Source organism: Apiospora aurea (genome assembly GCF_038362705.1).
Source record: "Apiospora aurea strain CBS 24483 chromosome Unknown utg000006l_segment0_segment0, whole genome shotgun sequence".
NCBI lineage: Eukaryota > Fungi > Ascomycota > Sordariomycetes > Amphisphaeriales > Apiosporaceae > Apiospora > Apiospora aurea.
Genome location: NW_027117393.1, coordinates 2,172,042 through 2,190,518, shown reverse-complemented (window position 1 = coordinate 2,190,518; position 18,477 = coordinate 2,172,042). Strand labels below are relative to the sequence as shown.

Genomic DNA, 18,477 nt, shown 5'->3' with positions numbered 1-18,477 from the left:
ACTTATGATTTTGATACCTATTTGATCTTTTTCTGTGTTTTGTTCAAGCCGCCGCCGCTGCTGCTGCTTGCCTGCTAGCAGCCACTTACTTACTTACTTACTTACTTACTTACATTCGACTCTTGATATTTGTACTGTCCAACATCAGGCGTGTGGACACCCAAATTCCTTGGTTCATTGTATGGTACCGAGCCACACCACGTACACGATATTCCACCAAGACAGCACATTCCTCCCCACTACTACGCCAATTGCATTGCATCAACCGCCGCCAGAATGCCTCCGGTCGAGCGCGATGCTCCCGCTGACCGGGCTGACCGGCCGCAGCATCTGAGACATCAATCGTCTGCCTCGTCTGCCACGTCTGACCAGATGCGAGGCGCTCTCATCCCAATGTATGTTTACTTGCTGACACTACTACTGCCATCACCTCTTATTTACCAATGCCTCTGTTTCGTATGCTTACACAACGCAGGTGGGATAGCTCAGACCCTGAACGGGCGCCGCCTCCTCTGCCCTTGAACCCACAGTCGCCCACCGTCGGCGTCGGCACATCTAGGATAGGCACGTCTGCGGCGATACAGTCGGCGCATGCCGCCTTGAATGAAAAGGCCCGCGAGAATGCCCTCGTACCAACCATGCAGAAGCGCGTGCCCTTGAGCGACATGTCTCCGGAAAAGGCACTAGTCCCCCGAGGAAGCCCACACAAGCGAATGCAGTCTCTCCAGGCACCTACGGTCCGCGATCTTAGTTTGATGATCGAGGGCTCTGCGAGACGTGATTCCGTTAGCTCCCTCGCCCAGAGGACGCATTCGCCTGAGAAGAACAGCAGGCCCGGGACGCCAGTACGCGGGCGAGAGAGCGAAAGGGCCGGCTCCATTGACCACGAGCAGCGAGACAGCACTCCCACACCAATGCCCATCACCTTGACGCCAGTCATGCGGCAACAAATGAAGAGGGCGCCCCACAGCATTCTAAGCGAAAATACGCCACCCCAGTCAGCGACAATGCTGGCTCTACAAAACATGCCTACGGTCTCCTTAAAGGACACACAACCCAGAGAGCTACCCAGGGAATCACAAAGGGAACCATGGAGAGAATCCCACAGAGAAAAGGAATTTCCAATGCCAGAACCCTTGGCCCCGATCACGAATCACTCCGCAGCTATGGGAAAGACGGCACCGTCGATGGACAATCTTTCCCACCAGATGGTCACTCTGACGGGCATCGCTACGGCTTTACAGAAGGAAATGGCCACGCTGAGCAGGCGAAGCAGGGACAATGCAACAGACCTCATGAGTTTGAAAGAAGCGACCCATGCGCGAGATGAGGACATCCGAAAGAGTCTCCGTGAAATTGTCTCGGCCAAGAAAGCAGAACAACGAAGCGCGCGAGAAACCTACGGTGATACCCTATACGTAGAGCACAGGGGGCATGGCAGCCCTCCGCCATCCAAGAACGGCGGCTTCTCTTTGCCTCGAATACCATCTCCTAATAGCTTTGCTGCCTCAATGGATGGCTCTACGCTAAGTATGAACTCAAGTGCTCCATCACTGGTCGGAGATTCGCCGGCCACGCTCGCCCTATTGGAGAAGATCATCCGAGAGATGGGCACCAAGGATGGACAGGACGGGATCGTCGGCCGATTGACCGAGTTGGTGGAGATGCTGCCAGGCATGGCTTCTTCTGTCAAAGTTGAAGAACTCATACAACAACTCAAATCCACTTCTCAAGAGCTCTCACTAGTGCCAGCCGCCGGCCAAGGCGGTGGCGGCGGCGGTAACATGGGACGGCCGCGTAACTTCAGCTTCGACGAAGATGACGATGGAAGTCTGCGTGAGCTGGACTGGAGCCAACAACACAGCTCGATGACTCAGCGGGCCAATGCTTTGCTACACGACAGGGAACATCAATCGCCAGCCGCCGCTCACGGCCATGAAGTACTTAACGAGGAGGTTATCAAAGTCATCCGCAGCGTTAAAGACAGCGTTGCTGCAGGTGGCGGCCTAACTGCCGAAGTCAAAGCTCTCGTTCGGGAACTCCGTGGCGAAGTCCTTGGTATGGGTCGGGACATAGGCCGACGTCTGGACGAAGTCAGTACGAAGACCGCCGGCAAGGAGGAGCCCGCCACTAAGGTGCAGATGGAAAGGATCGTCGATGAAGGCATCGAGCAAGTGAAGCTTCATGTGAACGAACTTCTCAAAGAGCATCGCAGGGTTTCATCCGCATCCATGAAGTCTATCGTCGACTACCAGGAGATCTACAATGCCTTGAATGCCGCACTCAACGACCAAGAGGCTAATAAGGCACAGCCGGATCTGTGCCGAGATGATGTCATCCACGCGATAAAAGAAGCATGGGAGGACTACAAACCAGAGATCTCCGTCGAACAGATCGGCCTCGACCGCGACGAGATCCTTGTTTGCTTGAAGGAAGGTCTTGAAGACTTTGCGCCGCAGCGCGACACCCCAGGTGGCGCAACCCGGGAAGATGTATACGAAGCCATTGCCGAAGGGTTGAAGAACTATTCCCCGCCAAAGGTCGAAACTCCGGCAGGCGTCTCACGCGAGGAGATACTCGAGGCGGTTAGAGAGTGCCTTGAGGAATTCGAATTCCCCGTAGCCCCGTCAGCTATGAACGACCTGACAAAAGATGACATGCTCGATGCTGTTAAGCAAGGCCTCAACTCCTTCGAATTCCCCAACAACGCAAATGCGCTCGTCCCTCATGGGGGTCAAATTGACAACAACGAGGTGATCGAGAGACTTCACGACATAATGCAGTCCATGCGTGAGGAGTTCAAGGCCATATCCGAGGAAGCAAAACAGAACATTGCCGCAAATGGCAGAGACACGGAACAAGTCATTGACGCGACGAAGGATGGTATCGAGCAACTTCGTGTTCACATGGAGGAATATATCGACCGTGCCAGTTCGGAGAACAGCCAGGCAGCTCACATGGACAGTCTTCTCCACAGCCTTGACGGATTCCGTGGCGAAGTAGCAGAGCTTATCGCCAGATCCGAAGAAGGATCCAAGTCAGTCCTCACTGAAGAGATCGGGTCGCTTCGAGACGCTGTCAACTCGGTGCTCGTCCCGCACACACCTCCCATGGCCGACAATAGAGAGATCCTGGAAGCGATGCGAGATGGTCTCGAGCGAGTTCGCCAGGAGTTGTTGCGTCCTCACGCCGGCACCGCTGAAGTCCTTGATGCGATGCATGAGGGCTTCGGTGATCTCCGTGCCAGTGTTGAGCGGATGAGCAACAAGCCCGTCGACTTGACAGCCAATGACGAGATCCTCGACGCCCTAAAGAGCGGGCTCGATGGCGTGAAGCAGGACATTATCCTGCTTCGGGAAGAGCAGCAGAACCCGAATGATAGAGCCATCGCCACAGTAGGCGATACTACCAGCAATGCTATGGTTCCTATATCCGCAAATGCCCTCAAGCAAGACGATATTAAGAATCTTGAAGTTATGCTTACCCAACTACGGACCCAGATGGAAGCTCTGGAGCCTGCAGCACCGACGGAAAGCCTCTCCAAGCAAGATTTAGCCGAAATGGAGAACATGATTCGCAACGTGCAAGAATCTGTTGTTGGCATTACCGAGAAGCAGGCGCCTGAGAGCTTGTCCAAGGACGACTTGGCACAAATGGAGGAGATGTTGCGCAAAGTTCAAGAATCGGTCGCGGGCATAGAATACCTTAGAAAGAAGGACCCTGAGAACCCTGACGATCCTGGAATTCCGGTAAACATGGAAGATGCAGCAAACAAGGAAGATGTCCTGGCGATCGAAACCATACTGCGCAACACCAAGGACCGAATCGAGGATCTGGTAGATGGAGAGCAGGCCGTCAGAAAGGACCATATCGACAATATCGAAACTCTCGTACTGGAGACTAAAGAATCAGTTGTCTCTATAACGGGACAGCTGGAACTGATTTCCAAGAAGGAGGACATTGCGGCCGTGGAGCTTCTAGTCACCCAACTCACAACTGGCCTCGACGAAATGAAGGAGCGCGCCGAAAAGTCTCTCGAAGACCCCGAGAAAGTGACCAAGACGGATGTCAACGCCATCGAAGCCGTCTGCTACGACGTCAAAACCATTATCGAGCAGATGTTAAAGTCCGACATTGCTGCTTTGCCTACCAAGGAGGACCTGAAGCCCCTTGAGGACGTCACCAACGAAGTCAAGGCCGTCCTGGACACTCAGGTGGAGGCCAACGCCAAGGCCTTCGAAGAACGTCAAGCCGAGATCGTTGGTGTTGGCGAGCGTGTGATTGAGGTGAAGACGTTCCTCGAGGAGTTCCAGGGTCTGCTGAAGGGGAAGCTCGAGGACGAGGGCAACGGCCTGGAAGCTTTGCAAAAGCTCCTTGCGGGTCTCAGCGAGACTATCGAGTCGAGCACCGTCGCAGCTGACCTCAAGGAGATGCACGAACTAATGAAGGCAGAATTTGAAGAGTCCAAGAACGGTGTCGCCGGGGCTAAGCTAGATTCCGACGAAAAGCTCCAGGCTACCAGCGATACTCTGAGCACCAAGATCGACGAGAAAGTCGGAGAGTTGATCACCAAGTATGAAGCGTTCGAACTCGTTATGGACGGCCGCTCAAAGGCCGGCGAAGCCCGGGATGTGGAGCTAGAGGCTGCGGTCGTCGGAACCAAGGCCATCGCTGATGAGCTGAAGCTGCTGATCGACACGCTCGGCTCGACCGTCACCGACTCCATGGAAAAGATGGAGGAGGCTTCAAAGACGGTGTTCGGCCGCGTGGATGACCTCTTCTCCAAGTCGGAAGAGAACCACTCCGAGGACAAGAACGAGCATTCCATGACGCGGGATCAGGTCCAGGCTGCTGTAACTGCCGTCGAGGGCCTGCAAGGCCAAGTGGTGGAATACCAGCCCAAGATTCTTGAGTCGATCAAGGATGTCCTTCTCATCGTGGGGCAGCATTACGAGCATGCCCAGTTGACATCAACAGATCTGCAAAAGCAGATAGAAGACGTCAAGGAGAAGGAAAACCAGCTACTATTGATGCCTCCGCCCGAGAAGTATGACGACACGGAGGTGCACTCAAAGCTCGACAAGCTGGTCGATTACTCCCAGCTTGACACGCTGGACAAGGTTCATGCCCAAGTAGTGCAGACTGCATCCGACATCTCCAGCTTCCTGGAAGCTCAAACCAAGCGCATAGAAGCCGACCACGAAGACCATGAGAAGCATCTTCAGGAAACGGAGAAGAAGGTGCAGGAGACAAACATCAATCTTGCCGTGGCACAAGCCGAAAAGGAGCATGTCGAAGCTAACGTTAGCTCCTTGCGGTCGGAAGAAGAGCAGCTTCGCGAGAGCATCATGTCGCTCAGGACAGAACAGGAATTACTCCAACGACAAAAGACACGCCTGACAGCTGATGTCTCATCTCTTGAGACAGCAATGCACATCCGCCGTGAAGAACTTCAGGCTATGGAAGCAAGAGCCGAGGGTCTCGAACGCCGTATCCTCGAGGGCGTTCTTGATCACTCCCGTGCACTTCTTCTGACCAAAGCGGGGACCAAAGGGCGCGATGCCATGTCTCGCAAGCGTGTTCCTGGTGCTAGATCCGGCCTGGCGCCTGTCGATCCTGCCTCGCTCAACGCCCAGGCCCCGTCAGCCCACCGCAAGGCCGTCAATATCGCAGTCAACGGCAACCGGGGCCTCATTCCCCCCAATCCTGCCGGGGCGGCGCGGCGCATTCTGAGTCTCAGCCAAATCAACAACAACATGGCCTCTGGCGGCATAAAGCGCAGCCAGAGCGTGCGCACTGGCAACGGACCCCTGCGTAAGAGCAGCTGGGGCGGTGGCTTGGGCAAAAAGTATGGCGACCTGGAAGGCGACAAGGAGAACGAGGTCATCGATTCGGTTAGAGAGATCGATGAGCCTTCTGACGAGGCCGAGCCCGAAGCTGAACCCGAAGCTGAACCCGAAGCTGCGCCTGAGCCTGAGCCTGAGCCTGAGCCTGAGCCTGAGTCTGCCGTCGACGATGCTGCTAGCGAAGAAACAGCTGAGCCAAATGAGGACCCTGAAGCCAGCGGCGCAGAGGACAACGCCAGTGATGCTGGTACCCTTAGGAGGTCCAGCCTTGGCACCACCGTCATAACCGAGACCGAGGGTGGCTATACCGAGGACGGCTACACTGACGAGGATTACGACAGCCGCACCGAGAGCGGGGTCGGGACGGAGAGTATCGCCGATACTGATTCGATGGATGACTTATCGGTAGTAGGAGACGACAGCAATGCGGTAATTGTGCACGCTGCTTAGGGTGCAGGAATGGATTGATGATGGGACGAGGGACGAAGGAGGAATGTCGATAATGTCTTAAGGAGAAGGAATTAGGGGATGTCGGCGACATTACAGGTTGTCTGTCTGTCGTAGCAGGCAAAAGGGTTTGGTTCGGGGTTTCATTGTAGATACACACATTACGAGTCTTGTTTTTATTGTTCAGGTCTAGGGGCAACGGTATTACGAATCATGATCGAGTCGTTAATTCTTACTGCAGGTTGACACATGAGAATATAATTTTGCTACCCGTATCTTCCGTATGCGTCGTCTGTTATGAGGTGATAAATCTCGCAACCATGTGAGTTCTGGTAGATATGCAAAGTAGTCATTGCTTACTGGTACTCTCATGGCTACATGTAGCCCTTGAGTCCGAAAAGAATGACAGGTGATGGCCCTGGGACTTGGTGAATCGCCTCCATATTTGCCTTGTTTACTGTTCGGGCCCGGCTGCAACTTGCCGAAGAAATACACGATGTGATATCAGGGGTATATATTGTACAACATCCGCACCTAGTCGACTACCTAATCAGATCCCAACTCTGCTTAAGACTCCTCATGCACGACGTATGTCTACGGGTATCCCTTTCCAACTAAGTAACTCATTTGATCCTGTGCTTCATGCCAATGACGTCCGTTCCCATGAGATCCCACAGGCACTCCGGCAGCTTGACGTGCATCTCGCCCTCGTCCCAGCCGTTCTCCAGTATGGCGGCGAGGACACGGGGCACGGCGAGGGCGGTGCCGTTGACGGTCCAGGGAAAGGTCATCTTGCCATCCGTCTTGACGCGGGTGGCGAGGCGGCGCGTCTGGTAGTCGGTGCAGATGCTGGCGCTCGTGACCTCGCCCCAGCCCTCGTTCTTCTGGCGGCGCGAGGGGAAGAAGGCCTCGATGTCGCACTTGCGCGCGGCCGAGGCGCCGAGGTCGGTCGAGGGCATCTCGAGGATGCGGCAGTGCAGGCCGAGCATCTCGAGGATCTCGGTCTGGATGTCGACGATCTCGTCGAAGAGCTCGGTCGTGGACGACGGGTTCGGCTCGGTCCAGGCGAAGAGCTCGACCTTGTTGAACTCGTGCACGCGGTACAGGCCCTTGGTGTCGGCCCCCGGGCGCCCGCCTCGGCGCGGTAGCAGCGCGAAACGCCGACGCGCTTCAGGGGCAGCTCGGACTCCTCGAGCAGGGTGTCGGCCTTCATGCCCGCGAGCGGGATCTCGGCGGTGCCGGCGAGGACGAGCTCGGGCTTGCCGCGGTCGCGGTCGGCGGCGGACTGCGCGAGGTTGTAGATCTGGGTCTCGCCGTGCTGGTCGCGCGGCTGGAAGCCGCAGGCGGCGGCGATGTGGCCGTAGACGATGCTGGGCGGGGTGACCTGGCGCCAGCCGTGGCGGGTGGCGACGGCGAGGGCGAACTGGATCAGGGCCTGCTCGAGGCGGGCGCCCTGGTCCAGGAGGTAGTACCAGCCCCAGCCGGTGGAGGTGGCGGCGCCGGCGAAGTCGAGGAGGCCCAGCTCGGAGCCGATGTGGACGTGGGAGCGCCAGACGCGATCCGACTCGGAGGGCACGGGCTCCGGGTGGTCGTTGATGTAGGAGAGGACGAGGGCCTCGTCGCCGCGGGGGGTCGAGTCGCTCGTCAGGTTGGGGACGGCGAGGGCCATGTCCTCGATCTCGCGGGTCAGGCGGTCCTCGGCCTGCTCGATGGTGGAGAGCTGCTCTTTCAGCTGCTTCGCCTCGGCCAGCAGCTCGTCCTTGGACATGCTGCGCAGGCGCTCGGTGGCGGGGTCCTCATCGCCCGTCGTCGTGGCCGAGTTGGCAATCTGTTTCCGCAGCCGGTTGCTGCGCTCGCGCAGGTGGCGGGCGTCGCGCTGCTGCTCCTGCCATTGCTGGTGCAGGAGGTTGATCTGCGCTGGGTATGCGCTCTGGGCTTTGTAGTTGCGCTCGATGCAGTTTTGCTCGTGCAGGGTCGGGTTCTGGCGGATGTGCTTGATGTCGATGCTCGGCCGGGGCGCGGTGGTCGGCCGACCAGAAACGGGCTCTGCCGCTGTGGTCGTCAGGTTGGGATTATTGCTACGGCGTGGGATCGACGCATGGAAGAAGCGGGTTTGCGCAGGGCGAAAGCGACATGGCATGCAGACAAAAGAGGCCCGAGGCGGTCGCATATTCAACTCGGATACGATGCGAGCTAGCTACTGGAGAGAGACTGCAAGAAGGTCGGGACAGCCTCTGCCTCTTGTTATATCATGAGCTTGAAACCAAGGCAGGCAAGTACAGGCCGGAGGGAAGTTCCGGGAGCTGCGACATCGACAATGGGCCGAAATTTTGAGATGGCGGGACGCCCAAGTTCAGGTGCTTAACATTGATTTTAGCAGCAGAGCTCTCCCCGCATTTTGCCAATTGGTTGTTGACCGGGGTACAGGCTACAGGCTACAGGCTACAGCTGCTTTGGCCGTCTGGCCGGGTTGGGCCCGTTCAGTTGGTCACCCGTCACCAGTGACCACCAAACATCGTGCCATTCTCTGTCCATTTACACTTTTCATTACGCCGTGACGCCTAGTTAACCGAGGGTATCGTCATGTGTGGCATGGCCAACACGCCCGCATTGCATCAGGTCTACGAGTGCAATGCCTACTCCAGCTAGGTACAGTCCGACAAGGACACATCAGCCATGTATGCATGTATGTCCTGACTGGCTGGTTTGCTGCCTACACAGTACCCCAGACCCCCAGCGTCCAGCTAGTCGCTTGATTGCCCTGACCCCTAATCAGGCCACCAGTCCCCATGCTCTGCCGCTGTTGCTTCTGCTGCGCCTGCACGTCCACCTCATTCGGCCGGCTGGCCCCATTGACGCCCTGCTGGAGCCAAATGTCTCGTTCGATCATAGCAAGCGCTGGCACCTTCAGCTGCGTCGCCATGCTCGCGCCGCACCATGGGCCCAGTGTATCAATCACTCGCAACACGCCCTGCACCGGCGTTCTGTAGTTCTTTTCCTGTCGTATGTGCTCTTCCACCTCGTCCACATCTGCTGGCGCATGCGCCGGGTCCAGAGGCACGGCCTCTTCTCCAGAAGCGCCGGATGGGTCGGTTTGTGATATCGTGGGTATTGGTCCATCGTTTGTCTGTCGGCTTGCGTTGCGCTTGAGCTTGGGATTTTTCCTGTAGGCGTCCGCGCCCTTGCCTTGGATGACTTCCCATCCCTTTTCCTGGGCGAGGAGGGAAACCTCATCAAAGATACGGCCGCGAAGCCCAATGATGTTCGAGCACCCGCCACTGAAAATGATGCGTGACATGCACATAGCCCTTACGTCCAGGGGCAGCTGAAGTAAACCGCGATAGATCAGCAAGTGGAGAGGGAGCTCATGGTCGTCGAAGCATGCTGGCGCATAGCGAGTCTCGAAGAACGTGGTCTCGCATGGTTCAGCCAATTGCGAAAAGGGAACCTCTATCGTCTTGCTAGGGTTGCACGAAGTAAGATGGATTGGCGTAGGTGTGGAATCTTCTGCGGGATACGGAGTGTCGGATTCATCCGCCTCGTGGAGAGTAGGCAATCCTTCGGTGTTGGATTGCTTCGGGGTCTTCTCCGATTTCTTGCACCAGAGCATGCGGGTAGCAACTTCCTCGCACTCTTCGAAGCTGATGATGTCCTTTGGTGTTGGTGCTTCCTCTACTTGTGATTCGGCGGTCCGGCATTGGAGGGCATTCACCAAGAACTTCTGTGTCTCCTCCAGCAGCTTCTTGCCGGCTCGGACGGTGCGCCATGTCCGCACTTCGCGGAACTCGTAGACTGCCGTGACAATGGTCTCGTTCCAGCCAATGTCCACCACGAATCCAGAGCGCACCCCTGCCGCAAAAGTGGCCATGACCGGCGACGAGAGAAGAGATATGGTGGGGATCTGGAAGTTGCGGAAGAGCGTGCTGAGGGTGGACGATAGAAGCGGCAGAGGAGCGGCGGGCGGTAGCACCAGCGAGATCCTGCGGGCTTTTGAGTCGACCAGGAGATAACGGGTGAATGTGTCTCGCAAAACACGCTCGAGCTTGTCGCCCACGAGGCCCAGGTCTTGGCCCCTCACATCGAGCTGGTAAAGCTCGTGGTCGCTTCCCCAGGCCTTGCCCGCCATTCTCTTTCGCCAGTCATGCCCGTAGCCGGGCTCCCAGGCGCGGTAGTCGCCGGCTCGTTTGTCGTGCTCGGAGTCGAAGGCGACGATGCGTTTTGGGGTGGAGTCGCCGGCAAAGCCTACTCGCAGTTTCCGGCAGCCCAGCTCGATGACGATGATTTCTTCCTCGGCGCGGGCGCTGGAGGGCGAGCCGAAGGCCGAGGTGGATAGCGGTCGCAGTGGGGTGTGAGGAGCGCCGGATGTAGAGTCTCTGGCCGACGGCTGGCCACCGGCGCGGATGTTAGACACAGACCGGTGGGCAAGAGTCGGCCTTGCATCGGGGTCGGAGGCCATGGTGGGTGGTGATCGTGATGGCTTATGTCAACCGTGGGGGTAGCTGGTCGTAACTGACCTTACGCAAAGAGCATGGCTGCATGCAATTAGCTACACATCAGGGAGTGAATGAGGATGCAAACGCGCCGCGACAGGACGATGCGCGAGTCCAAGTGGGATGGAGCCTGGGTTTAATTGAAAGCCAGTCAGTGAGTGGGTGAGCGAGTGTTGGACCGGCCTGACAGGGATTATTCCGACAGGGCCTGGATTGCTTGTACCGGTACTTTTCGGCTCCAGTTTCCCTACCAACCGGCAGCCAAAGTCAACAATCAGCTTCCCAATTCGGCCATCTGGTCAGTTTGATGGCCTCAACCTTGGCGTTTGAAGCGGAACGCAGCGCTAGGGCCAGAGGAACTCATCTGGGTATGACCTTATCAAATGAAACAGCAACATCCAAAATAGCTTTCAAACCAACTTGTCCGACCAGAAGGCCTATGGGCAGAGAACCAGTTGCCTGGCCACGATGGGTATCAAGGGGATCTACAAGGAAATAGGCACCGGCGAGCGCATCTCACTCACAAAGCTCGCCGTCGACCAGCTGGAACAAACAGGTCGGCCACTGCGCCTAGCTATCGATATCTCCATCTGGCAGTTCCAGGTCCAGGCCGCTCGCGGTGGTTCCAACCCGGCCGTCCGCACCCTGTTCTACCGCCTCCTGCGTCTTCTCAGCCTCTCCATCCACCCCATTTTCGTCTTTGACGGCCCCAACAAGCCCGCTTTCAAGCGCAACAAGCGCTCCGGCCGCGGCGATGGCGTCGCCACCGCCATGGCCAAGCGCATGCTCCGCCTCTTCGGCTACAAGGTCCACGACGCGCCCGGCGAGGCCGAGGCCGAATGTGCTCTGTTGCAGCAGCGCGGCATCGTCGACGCCGTCCTGAGCGAGGATGTCGACACCATCATGTTTGGCTGCACCAAGACTTGGAGGAACTGGAGCGCCGAGGGCACCAAGGGAAGCAAAACCCCGACCCACGTGTCTGTATACGACACCCATTTGCTCCGGAATGGGGAATCGGGCCTGGACCGCGAGGGAATGGTCCTCGTGGCTCTGATGAGCGGCGGTGATTATATCCCGGAGGGTATACCGGGAGCGGGCGTTAAACTGGCTTGCGAGGCTGCTCGGGCGGGGTTTGGGAAATCGCTCTGTCTCTTGAAGAAATCCGACACGGCCAAGCTCGACGAATGGAGGGACAACCTCGTTCACGAGTTGCGCACCAACGAGAGCAAGTTCTTCCGCACGAAACACAAGGCCCTCACGGTTCCCGAGGACTTCCCTAACATGGAAGTCCTCCGGTACTATACACACCCGGTCGTATCCCCATCGACCAAGCTTGATCAACTGAAATCCCAGAAATGGGAGAGCTCGCTTGATGTTCTGGGGCTACGAGAATTTGTAGGCGAGACGTTCGACTGGAGCTACAGGGCCGGGGCCATCAAATTCATTCGCGTTCTCGCGCCCGGGCTGCTCACAAGGAAGATCATGGATCTCAGCCAGAAGCGTGAAAGCCAAGCTCTCGATGTCGAAAGCTTAGAGGCAGCGGAAACGAGTCTGGTCAAATCAATCACGAAGAGCAGGGTTCACTTTAGCACAGATGCTACCCCAGAGCTCAGGTTGAACTTCATCCCAGCGGATATCGTGGGCTACAATTTCGAGGACGAGCCCGAGGAGGAGATCAACTTTGCTCGAGATGGGCTGGCTTTGAACAGCGACGACGAATTCGAAGCGGTGGCTGATGAGGACGGCCCAGAGGGTACAGCCAAACCTTCAAGCCGAAAACCATACAGCCCGACTGAAACGGATGTTATGTGGACGCCAACATCTGTTGTCAAACTCGGTATTCCGATTATGACTGAAGATTGGGAAGGGGCTCAGCGGGCCAAGGAGAGCCGAAAGAAGACAAAGGCGGCGCCAAGGTCAAAGTCCAAAACGGTTGGTGTACAAGCTGGTGCCCTGGATAGATATGTCAGGGTTACCAAGAACAATGCAGCGGCGCAGGTGACAGTCGCGGAGAAGCCAAAAGACAAGCCAGAGCCTGCCACTACGGGCCGCAGTCCTCTCGAAAGCCTCTCATCGCTCGGCACAGAAAGGAGGCCTTCGCCCCCACCACTCCCTCCTCCTACTCAAAAGCCCGTCAAACCCCTGATTTCAAGGTCACAAGCCAGCAGTAAGCAGCAGCCTAAGACCAGTAAGAAGGTCCAGGCCCAGCCTCCGCCGGATTCGGGTGTCAACCCCTGGACGCTCGCTGGCTTACAGCACAGCCCTAAGGCCAGTAGAACTAAGAAGACAACGGACTATACTACCGCACCCGACGAGGTCATATGCATTTCCTCTAGCCCCATTGCGTCAACTCAGTCACCTGTTCGCCACCCCCGAGGCATCAAACCAGGACCGCAAAGGAAGATTGGGTGGATCCCATTACAAGCCCACACAAGAGGCGATCCATTTCACCATTAAGTCCCTCGCCGCCACGGTCTGGATTTCACGAGAGGTCACTTAGTCCAACCCCTAGGCCCCGCCAGGACCGGGGGAAGCTGGCCAGGACAGAGTCGATGCCTGTCACTCCTTCCGTAGCCCCTCCCAATGCCCGGACCTCGGGAGCCCGGCGAGGGGGGGCTAGAGAGGGTACAAAGTGATGTGCTGGCGGATCAGACAGCGTTCTCAATAGAGTCGGACGACGATGACCTACCGCCACTTAGTAGCTTCTGCGGCCGCCCTCGTCAGAATCCAACCGCTCCAAGCTCAACTATATCCGCACCGGTGGGACACAACAGCGCCCCGGCACCGCAAAATGCGAGAGACTTCACTTCATCTGCATTCGCGTCCAAAACTACTACTGCGGCTACTGCTGCCGCCAGCACAGCGAAGCCATCACGCAAGAGCGACGTGAGAAAAGCAGGCCAGCCAGCCAAACAACAAGCAAAGCTGAACGACGGCGTATTCGGCATGCGCACGACGAAGAAAGTGTACAAGCCGCGGAAGAGCAACCCGGGCTACTTCCGGGAGATGGACGTGCCGGAAGAGGAGGCTGAACAGGACCAGGAATTAAGTTTGATCGACCTGACCGGCGAGCCAGACTACTAGTAAGATTGGGTAGAGAGGACGATGGTATTTTGTGTAATATTTGGCATGTATATATTTGGCTAGGCGTTGGGAGTTATTTGGGCTTCCTTGGGGCATATACGTGATCACGAATCCAAAATGATACCCTTGACTTCAAGTTTTCGATCCGAGACTCCCAATTTATGATGTACGCTGTGGACAATCACCAAAGAGAGTGACTGTGTGATACGCAACGAACGCGTAGAGATGTGAGCCCGTCACCCCCCCCAATCGATTCTATCGCACCGGTGTGTTTCAAGTACACTTGCATAATGTCATTCATTCGACTTCGAGTGGTAGTTAGAATATTTCTGTGCTTATATGTTGGGTATCCTGCGATAAGAAAGGAAAAGAAGAAAGAGACTCATCAAAACGCCACCCATCATATCCCACCTTCCCTCTCTTTCCATCTCGTCAGGGCATTCGGGCATAGGGGGGTATGGAGAAGAAAAAAAGCACAACAACAGCGACAATATCCTCCATCTCCCGTTCCGTTACACATCATGAAACTCGTCATACTATATCAACATGCGATCATTTCCACTTTTCATTCGGTCCCGGGTAAACAGCCTCATTCTTCACAGCGGATTTTTACTCCTCGGCGGCCCAAGGCAGGTCCCGCTCAACGACACGGATGCAAGTCAAGTAACTCACAGGAGACGCAGTCACCATACCGCCCGCTGCCGACCCTCCTGGACCGTTGCCGTCTTTTCCACCGTTTCTGGTACTGCTCAACTCGAGCTCAAGCCCCGTCCCCATGAGAGGTCGCACGAGCTCGCGCGCCGCTGACTTGAGCTCGTCGACGCGCTTTTCGAACCGGCGCAGATTGTCGCGGCTGTAGAGGTCCGGCGTGAGCTTGAGGAAGCGCTTGCAGTCGTCGTGGGTCAGGTACGAGGCGCCGCTCGCCGAGCCGAGGGCGCGGTATGTCCGGCCCAGCGAGGCGAGCGTCGGCGGTGGCGGCGGGGCGTGCGACGCAACAACGGCGCCCGATGCTGCGGTGCGACTTGAGCCATGGTTACTGGTGCTGCCGCCGTGGTGGTGGTGGTGATGGCTGCGGCGACCGTCGGACGACGACGTAGGTGGCGGCGGCGGAGGGGCAGGGGACGTGTTGTCGGCAAGCCACTGCCGGAAAAAGCTCACGGCGAGCCAGTCGAGGTAGGAGGTCGAGGGCGTGACGCGCTCACCGCGCGAGTTGGTCAGGTTGAGGCGGAACAGCCTGCCCTCGATGCGCGCAATAGTCTCTTCGAGTTCGTCGACCTTGTCCTCGATAATATCGAGGACCACTTCGGGGAACGCGCTACGGATGCTCCGCTCGCCTGCGGGCCATTGACCCACGACGTGGATCAGAGCCTCCTGGAAGATGATTTTGCTCCGGCTTAAATAGCCCAATCGCAGGTAAGATACTGGGTATTTCGCAACCTGCTTCCATAGCCGTGACTGAAACTGGAGCAAGTGGTGGTCGACGCGGGGGCCACAGACGGCTAAGGCGTCGTATTGGTCGGCAAGAGTGAGTAGCGATTTGCACTGCACATAGGCATCCGCAATATTGATGCCGTCCATGACGGGCGGGTAATTATAGAAAATCCTGAAAAGATTGTCATAGTCGCGTAGAAGGTCGGCGTCTGCTTGCGACAGCGGGGGCCCTTCGTCAACCGGCGGAGGGTAATTTTGAGGATGCCGGGGGTGATTGCTGCTAAGTGAAAGGTTTGCGACGGATCGGAAAAAGGAGGACGTTGAATGCGACGAAGCAGACTGCGTATGTTTGTGCCGGCTTGATGATGTATTCGCAACGGCATCACGTGGTCCCACACTTACTCCACCGCCGCCGCCGCCGAATATTGAGTTGCTGGGAGGTGGCGGTAATGCGCGACTGCTACTGCTGTCTGCCTCCTTCTGGACGAGCATAGGAATGTCGTCGGGGCCCGCCCCGGGATCCAGCTCGTACCTCCACCGCTTCCTCGAAGCGCCAGGCGAGCTCGCGCGCGGTCTTGCGACTTCTGCCGAACTCCTGCCACTACCCGTGCCGCTGCCCCCAAAGCTGACGCTGACGCCGCTATCCTCCCCAATCCTCGAGAGCTCCCTGGTCGGCGGCGTTGCTTCTGGCAGGAGCGGCAGCACGCTAGCCTTGCTCCATTCCTGGCTGGTGCTCGCCTCGAAGAAGCCAGAGCAGCGCGTCAAGGTATGGCGGTGCAGGAGATATCGGTTCTCCCTGCCGCCAGCCCGGATGACGATCTCGACGTCGCCCGAGTGGCTGAAGACCGGGAACTCATTCTGTGGTATGTAGGAGGTTCCCCCGGCGTGGGATCGGTTGTATCGCTTGCTCCGGGATGAGACGTGCGGGCGCGAGGAGGTTCGCGCTGAGACGACGGACTGGGCGCCGCGGACGAAGGAATGGGACGGGTTCGAGTCAGGTTGCGACACCATGAATACAACTATTATCGGGGTTGGTAGCTCTCGGGCTCTGTGCTATATATGTACCAAAACAATTGGTGGCTGGCTGGCTGGCTGGCTGGCGCTGCTCTTTCTTCCCCAACGGGTTTCCAAAAACTGCCTGGCTTTATGCGTGAAGCATAAAGTTCAGTAGCAGTAGATGTCCGGCGATCGAATCTCGCAGGATCGTTTGAGGAGGGGTAGGCTTCACGTGGTGGCTGAAGCTCATTGACGATGATATGATGGCAAAAGGCTTCCCGTCCCGGAGAATTTCCCCAAGGTGTTGCGCGAAAACGGGCCGGAGGGTAGGGTAGGTAGGGTGAGAGGTGCGGAAGAATCCCGAGAAGATGGGACTGCTGCACGATTCGCACGAACTGCCGTTGCGTCCGAACGAAGAAGATATATCAAAGAAAGCAGCAGACCGCCCTGGACGGGTCTCCGAACTAGTTCGCTTTCTCGCTTGGACTGGTGACTGGGGGAATGTATCGGCACACGTCCAAGCTCGTGATTCGCGATTGCAGCCGGCTTGATTGACTTTCTGGAGGCTGTGCGACCGTTCGCCACAAGGATGGGAGGCCGGCTCACTTAGACAGGGATGGCTGCAAGGTCTTGGGTATGGAGGAATTCCAGGGCGGACGGAGCTGGGTATGTCATCAATTTCATTCAGTAGTACCTAGCGACGACCGTCGGAGGACCAGAAGCAGACGAAAACGATCGTGAAGTGTGGTGTGTTTATCCAAGAAAAACAAAATAGAAATATTCATAACAAGTCGTCTGAAACTGCCCGCTCGAGGTGAGTGAATGCGGACAGCCTGCTGCATGCACCTAGTCTAAGTAAGTAGCATCTTCCCCCTCCGAGTTTGCGAATAAGGCCCAAGTAAGCCCAGTCGCGCAGCAACTCCGCGTTCCAGCTTGTTTACCAGTACCGGTGCTCCAATGGAAGGAAGGCCACACACACGGGCTTGATAGGCATGTACATGTAGTCTACCTAGTGCTTGTGTGTGCAACAACGAGGGCGTGCGTGCTGCAGTTAGTTCAGCCGACTGACTTGCTTGTTGCACGATTCCCAGCCAACCCCCAGCCATGCACTTTCGCCGGATGCAGCACCAGGGAAAAAAAAAAACTTGAGACCAAGGCAGACAGACACGAAGCCATGGGGGACAAGCCGACAAGGAAACAAGTGGGCCGGGCAGCCCACGAGCCCCGGCTTCGGCTGGCCTGTCGATAAGCACGATAAGGCCCATCGTCCCCTCAGTTCAGCTGCCTTGGTCTTGAGCGAAGCGGAGATTGAAACGTCGTCGGCCAGTGCTTTCTGGCCCCCGAGTTGCCTCGAAACGAAACCCTGGCTTCCTGGCCATGGGGAACTTCATGGGAGGCCGTCTGCCCATCCTTCCCACCCAAAAACTCTTTACAAGGTGGTGACACCAGAACGAACACGTGACCACTGTCCTCCTCACACTGGAAGGACAAATGGATTGACATGATGCCAGAAACGATATTGTAGGCAGGGCTGGCTTACAAACATACAGTCTTGCTCCTTGTAATTCTCTGTAGAGTAGACCTATTGTAGTATTCCCAGAGGAAAGTCGCGCCGCAAATGACAACAATACCGGCCGCCTCGCGACAACACAGGATGAAGCTATCACTGCCAACATCATAGAAATGGCGAGGGTCAGCCAGTAGCTAGGTAAAAAAAGTAAGAATCATTATTTGAAAGCAACTGCTGTAAACCTTCTTTTTTGATATCTGGGAGGCATCATCTTGATGGCAGGGCGCCTGCTGTCTACTGGTCTCAAAATAAGAGCCGGAACGAGTTGTCTTTTGGTTTGTCCCTTTGCACGAAGCCGAAGACTAAAGCTCGATTCCCAACGTGCGTCGAAGCAATACTGCACCCTTTCTTTAAGACCGCGCTACGGAATATAACTTGGAGTTCTGGTTGCTTCAAGTAGTTGCACGTAGGAAGGACGTAAAAAGCGATAGGGATGCTGAAGTGGCAGTATTACCGCGCCGATCAGGAGAATACACAGCGTCATTATTTCCGTTGAGCGAAGGATCTGGTATCTGCCAATTAAAAGGTATCCGCCAGGTTATTTGTGGGAGTTGCATCCATCAACCTCGCAGCCATGAGGTGTCCTCCCAGATCCGGCAAATGCTTTTCATGC

At 56.7% G+C, this 18,477-nt stretch overlaps 6 protein-coding genes across 6 annotated transcripts; 3 read left to right on the top strand and 3 right to left on the bottom strand.

Moving 5' to 3' along the window:
• Positions 1 to 276: 276 nt before the first annotated feature.
• Positions 277 to 6,296, top strand: PG986_009258 (uncharacterized protein; the record flags this gene model as incomplete). The annotated part of the gene is made up of 2 exons (XM_066845480.1): positions 277 to 395; positions 476 to 6,296. 2 exons carry the CDS (start codon positions 277 to 279, stop codon positions 6,294 to 6,296), a joined length of 5,940 nt encoding a protein of 1,979 aa, XP_066697878.1.
• Positions 6,297 to 6,916: 620 nt separating this feature from the next.
• On the bottom strand, positions 6,917 to 8,433 carry PG986_009257 (seryl-tRNA synthetase; the record flags this gene model as incomplete). Its single annotated transcript, XM_066845479.1, has 2 exons — positions 6,917 to 7,402; positions 7,459 to 8,433. 2 exons carry the CDS (start codon positions 8,431 to 8,433, stop codon positions 6,917 to 6,919), a joined length of 1,461 nt encoding a protein of 486 aa, XP_066697877.1.
• Positions 8,434 to 9,006: 573 nt separating this feature from the next.
• Positions 9,007 to 10,749, bottom strand: PG986_009256 (actin-like ATPase domain-containing protein; the record flags this gene model as incomplete). Its single annotated transcript, XM_066845478.1, has 1 exon — positions 9,007 to 10,749. One exon carries the CDS (start codon positions 10,747 to 10,749, stop codon positions 9,007 to 9,009), a length of 1,743 nt encoding a protein of 580 aa, XP_066697876.1.
• A 502-nt stretch (positions 10,750 to 11,251) lies between these two features.
• PG986_009255 (uncharacterized protein) lies at positions 11,252 to 13,240 on the top strand (the record flags this gene model as incomplete). The annotated part of the gene is made up of 1 exon (XM_066845477.1): positions 11,252 to 13,240. One exon carries the CDS (start codon positions 11,252 to 11,254, stop codon positions 13,238 to 13,240), a length of 1,989 nt encoding a protein of 662 aa, XP_066697875.1.
• A 126-nt stretch (positions 13,241 to 13,366) lies between these two features.
• PG986_009254 (uncharacterized protein) lies at positions 13,367 to 13,867 on the top strand (the record flags this gene model as incomplete). The annotated part of the gene is made up of 1 exon (XM_066845476.1): positions 13,367 to 13,867. One exon carries the CDS (start codon positions 13,367 to 13,369, stop codon positions 13,865 to 13,867), a length of 501 nt encoding a protein of 166 aa, XP_066697874.1.
• A 609-nt stretch (positions 13,868 to 14,476) lies between these two features.
• PG986_009253 (uncharacterized protein) lies at positions 14,477 to 16,309 on the bottom strand (the record flags this gene model as incomplete). Its single annotated transcript, XM_066845475.1, has 1 exon — positions 14,477 to 16,309. The coding sequence occupies one exon, from the start codon at positions 16,307 to 16,309 to the stop codon at positions 14,477 to 14,479; it is 1,833 nt and encodes a 610-aa protein (XP_066697873.1).
• Between the last annotated feature and the right edge of the window lie 2,168 nt (positions 16,310 to 18,477).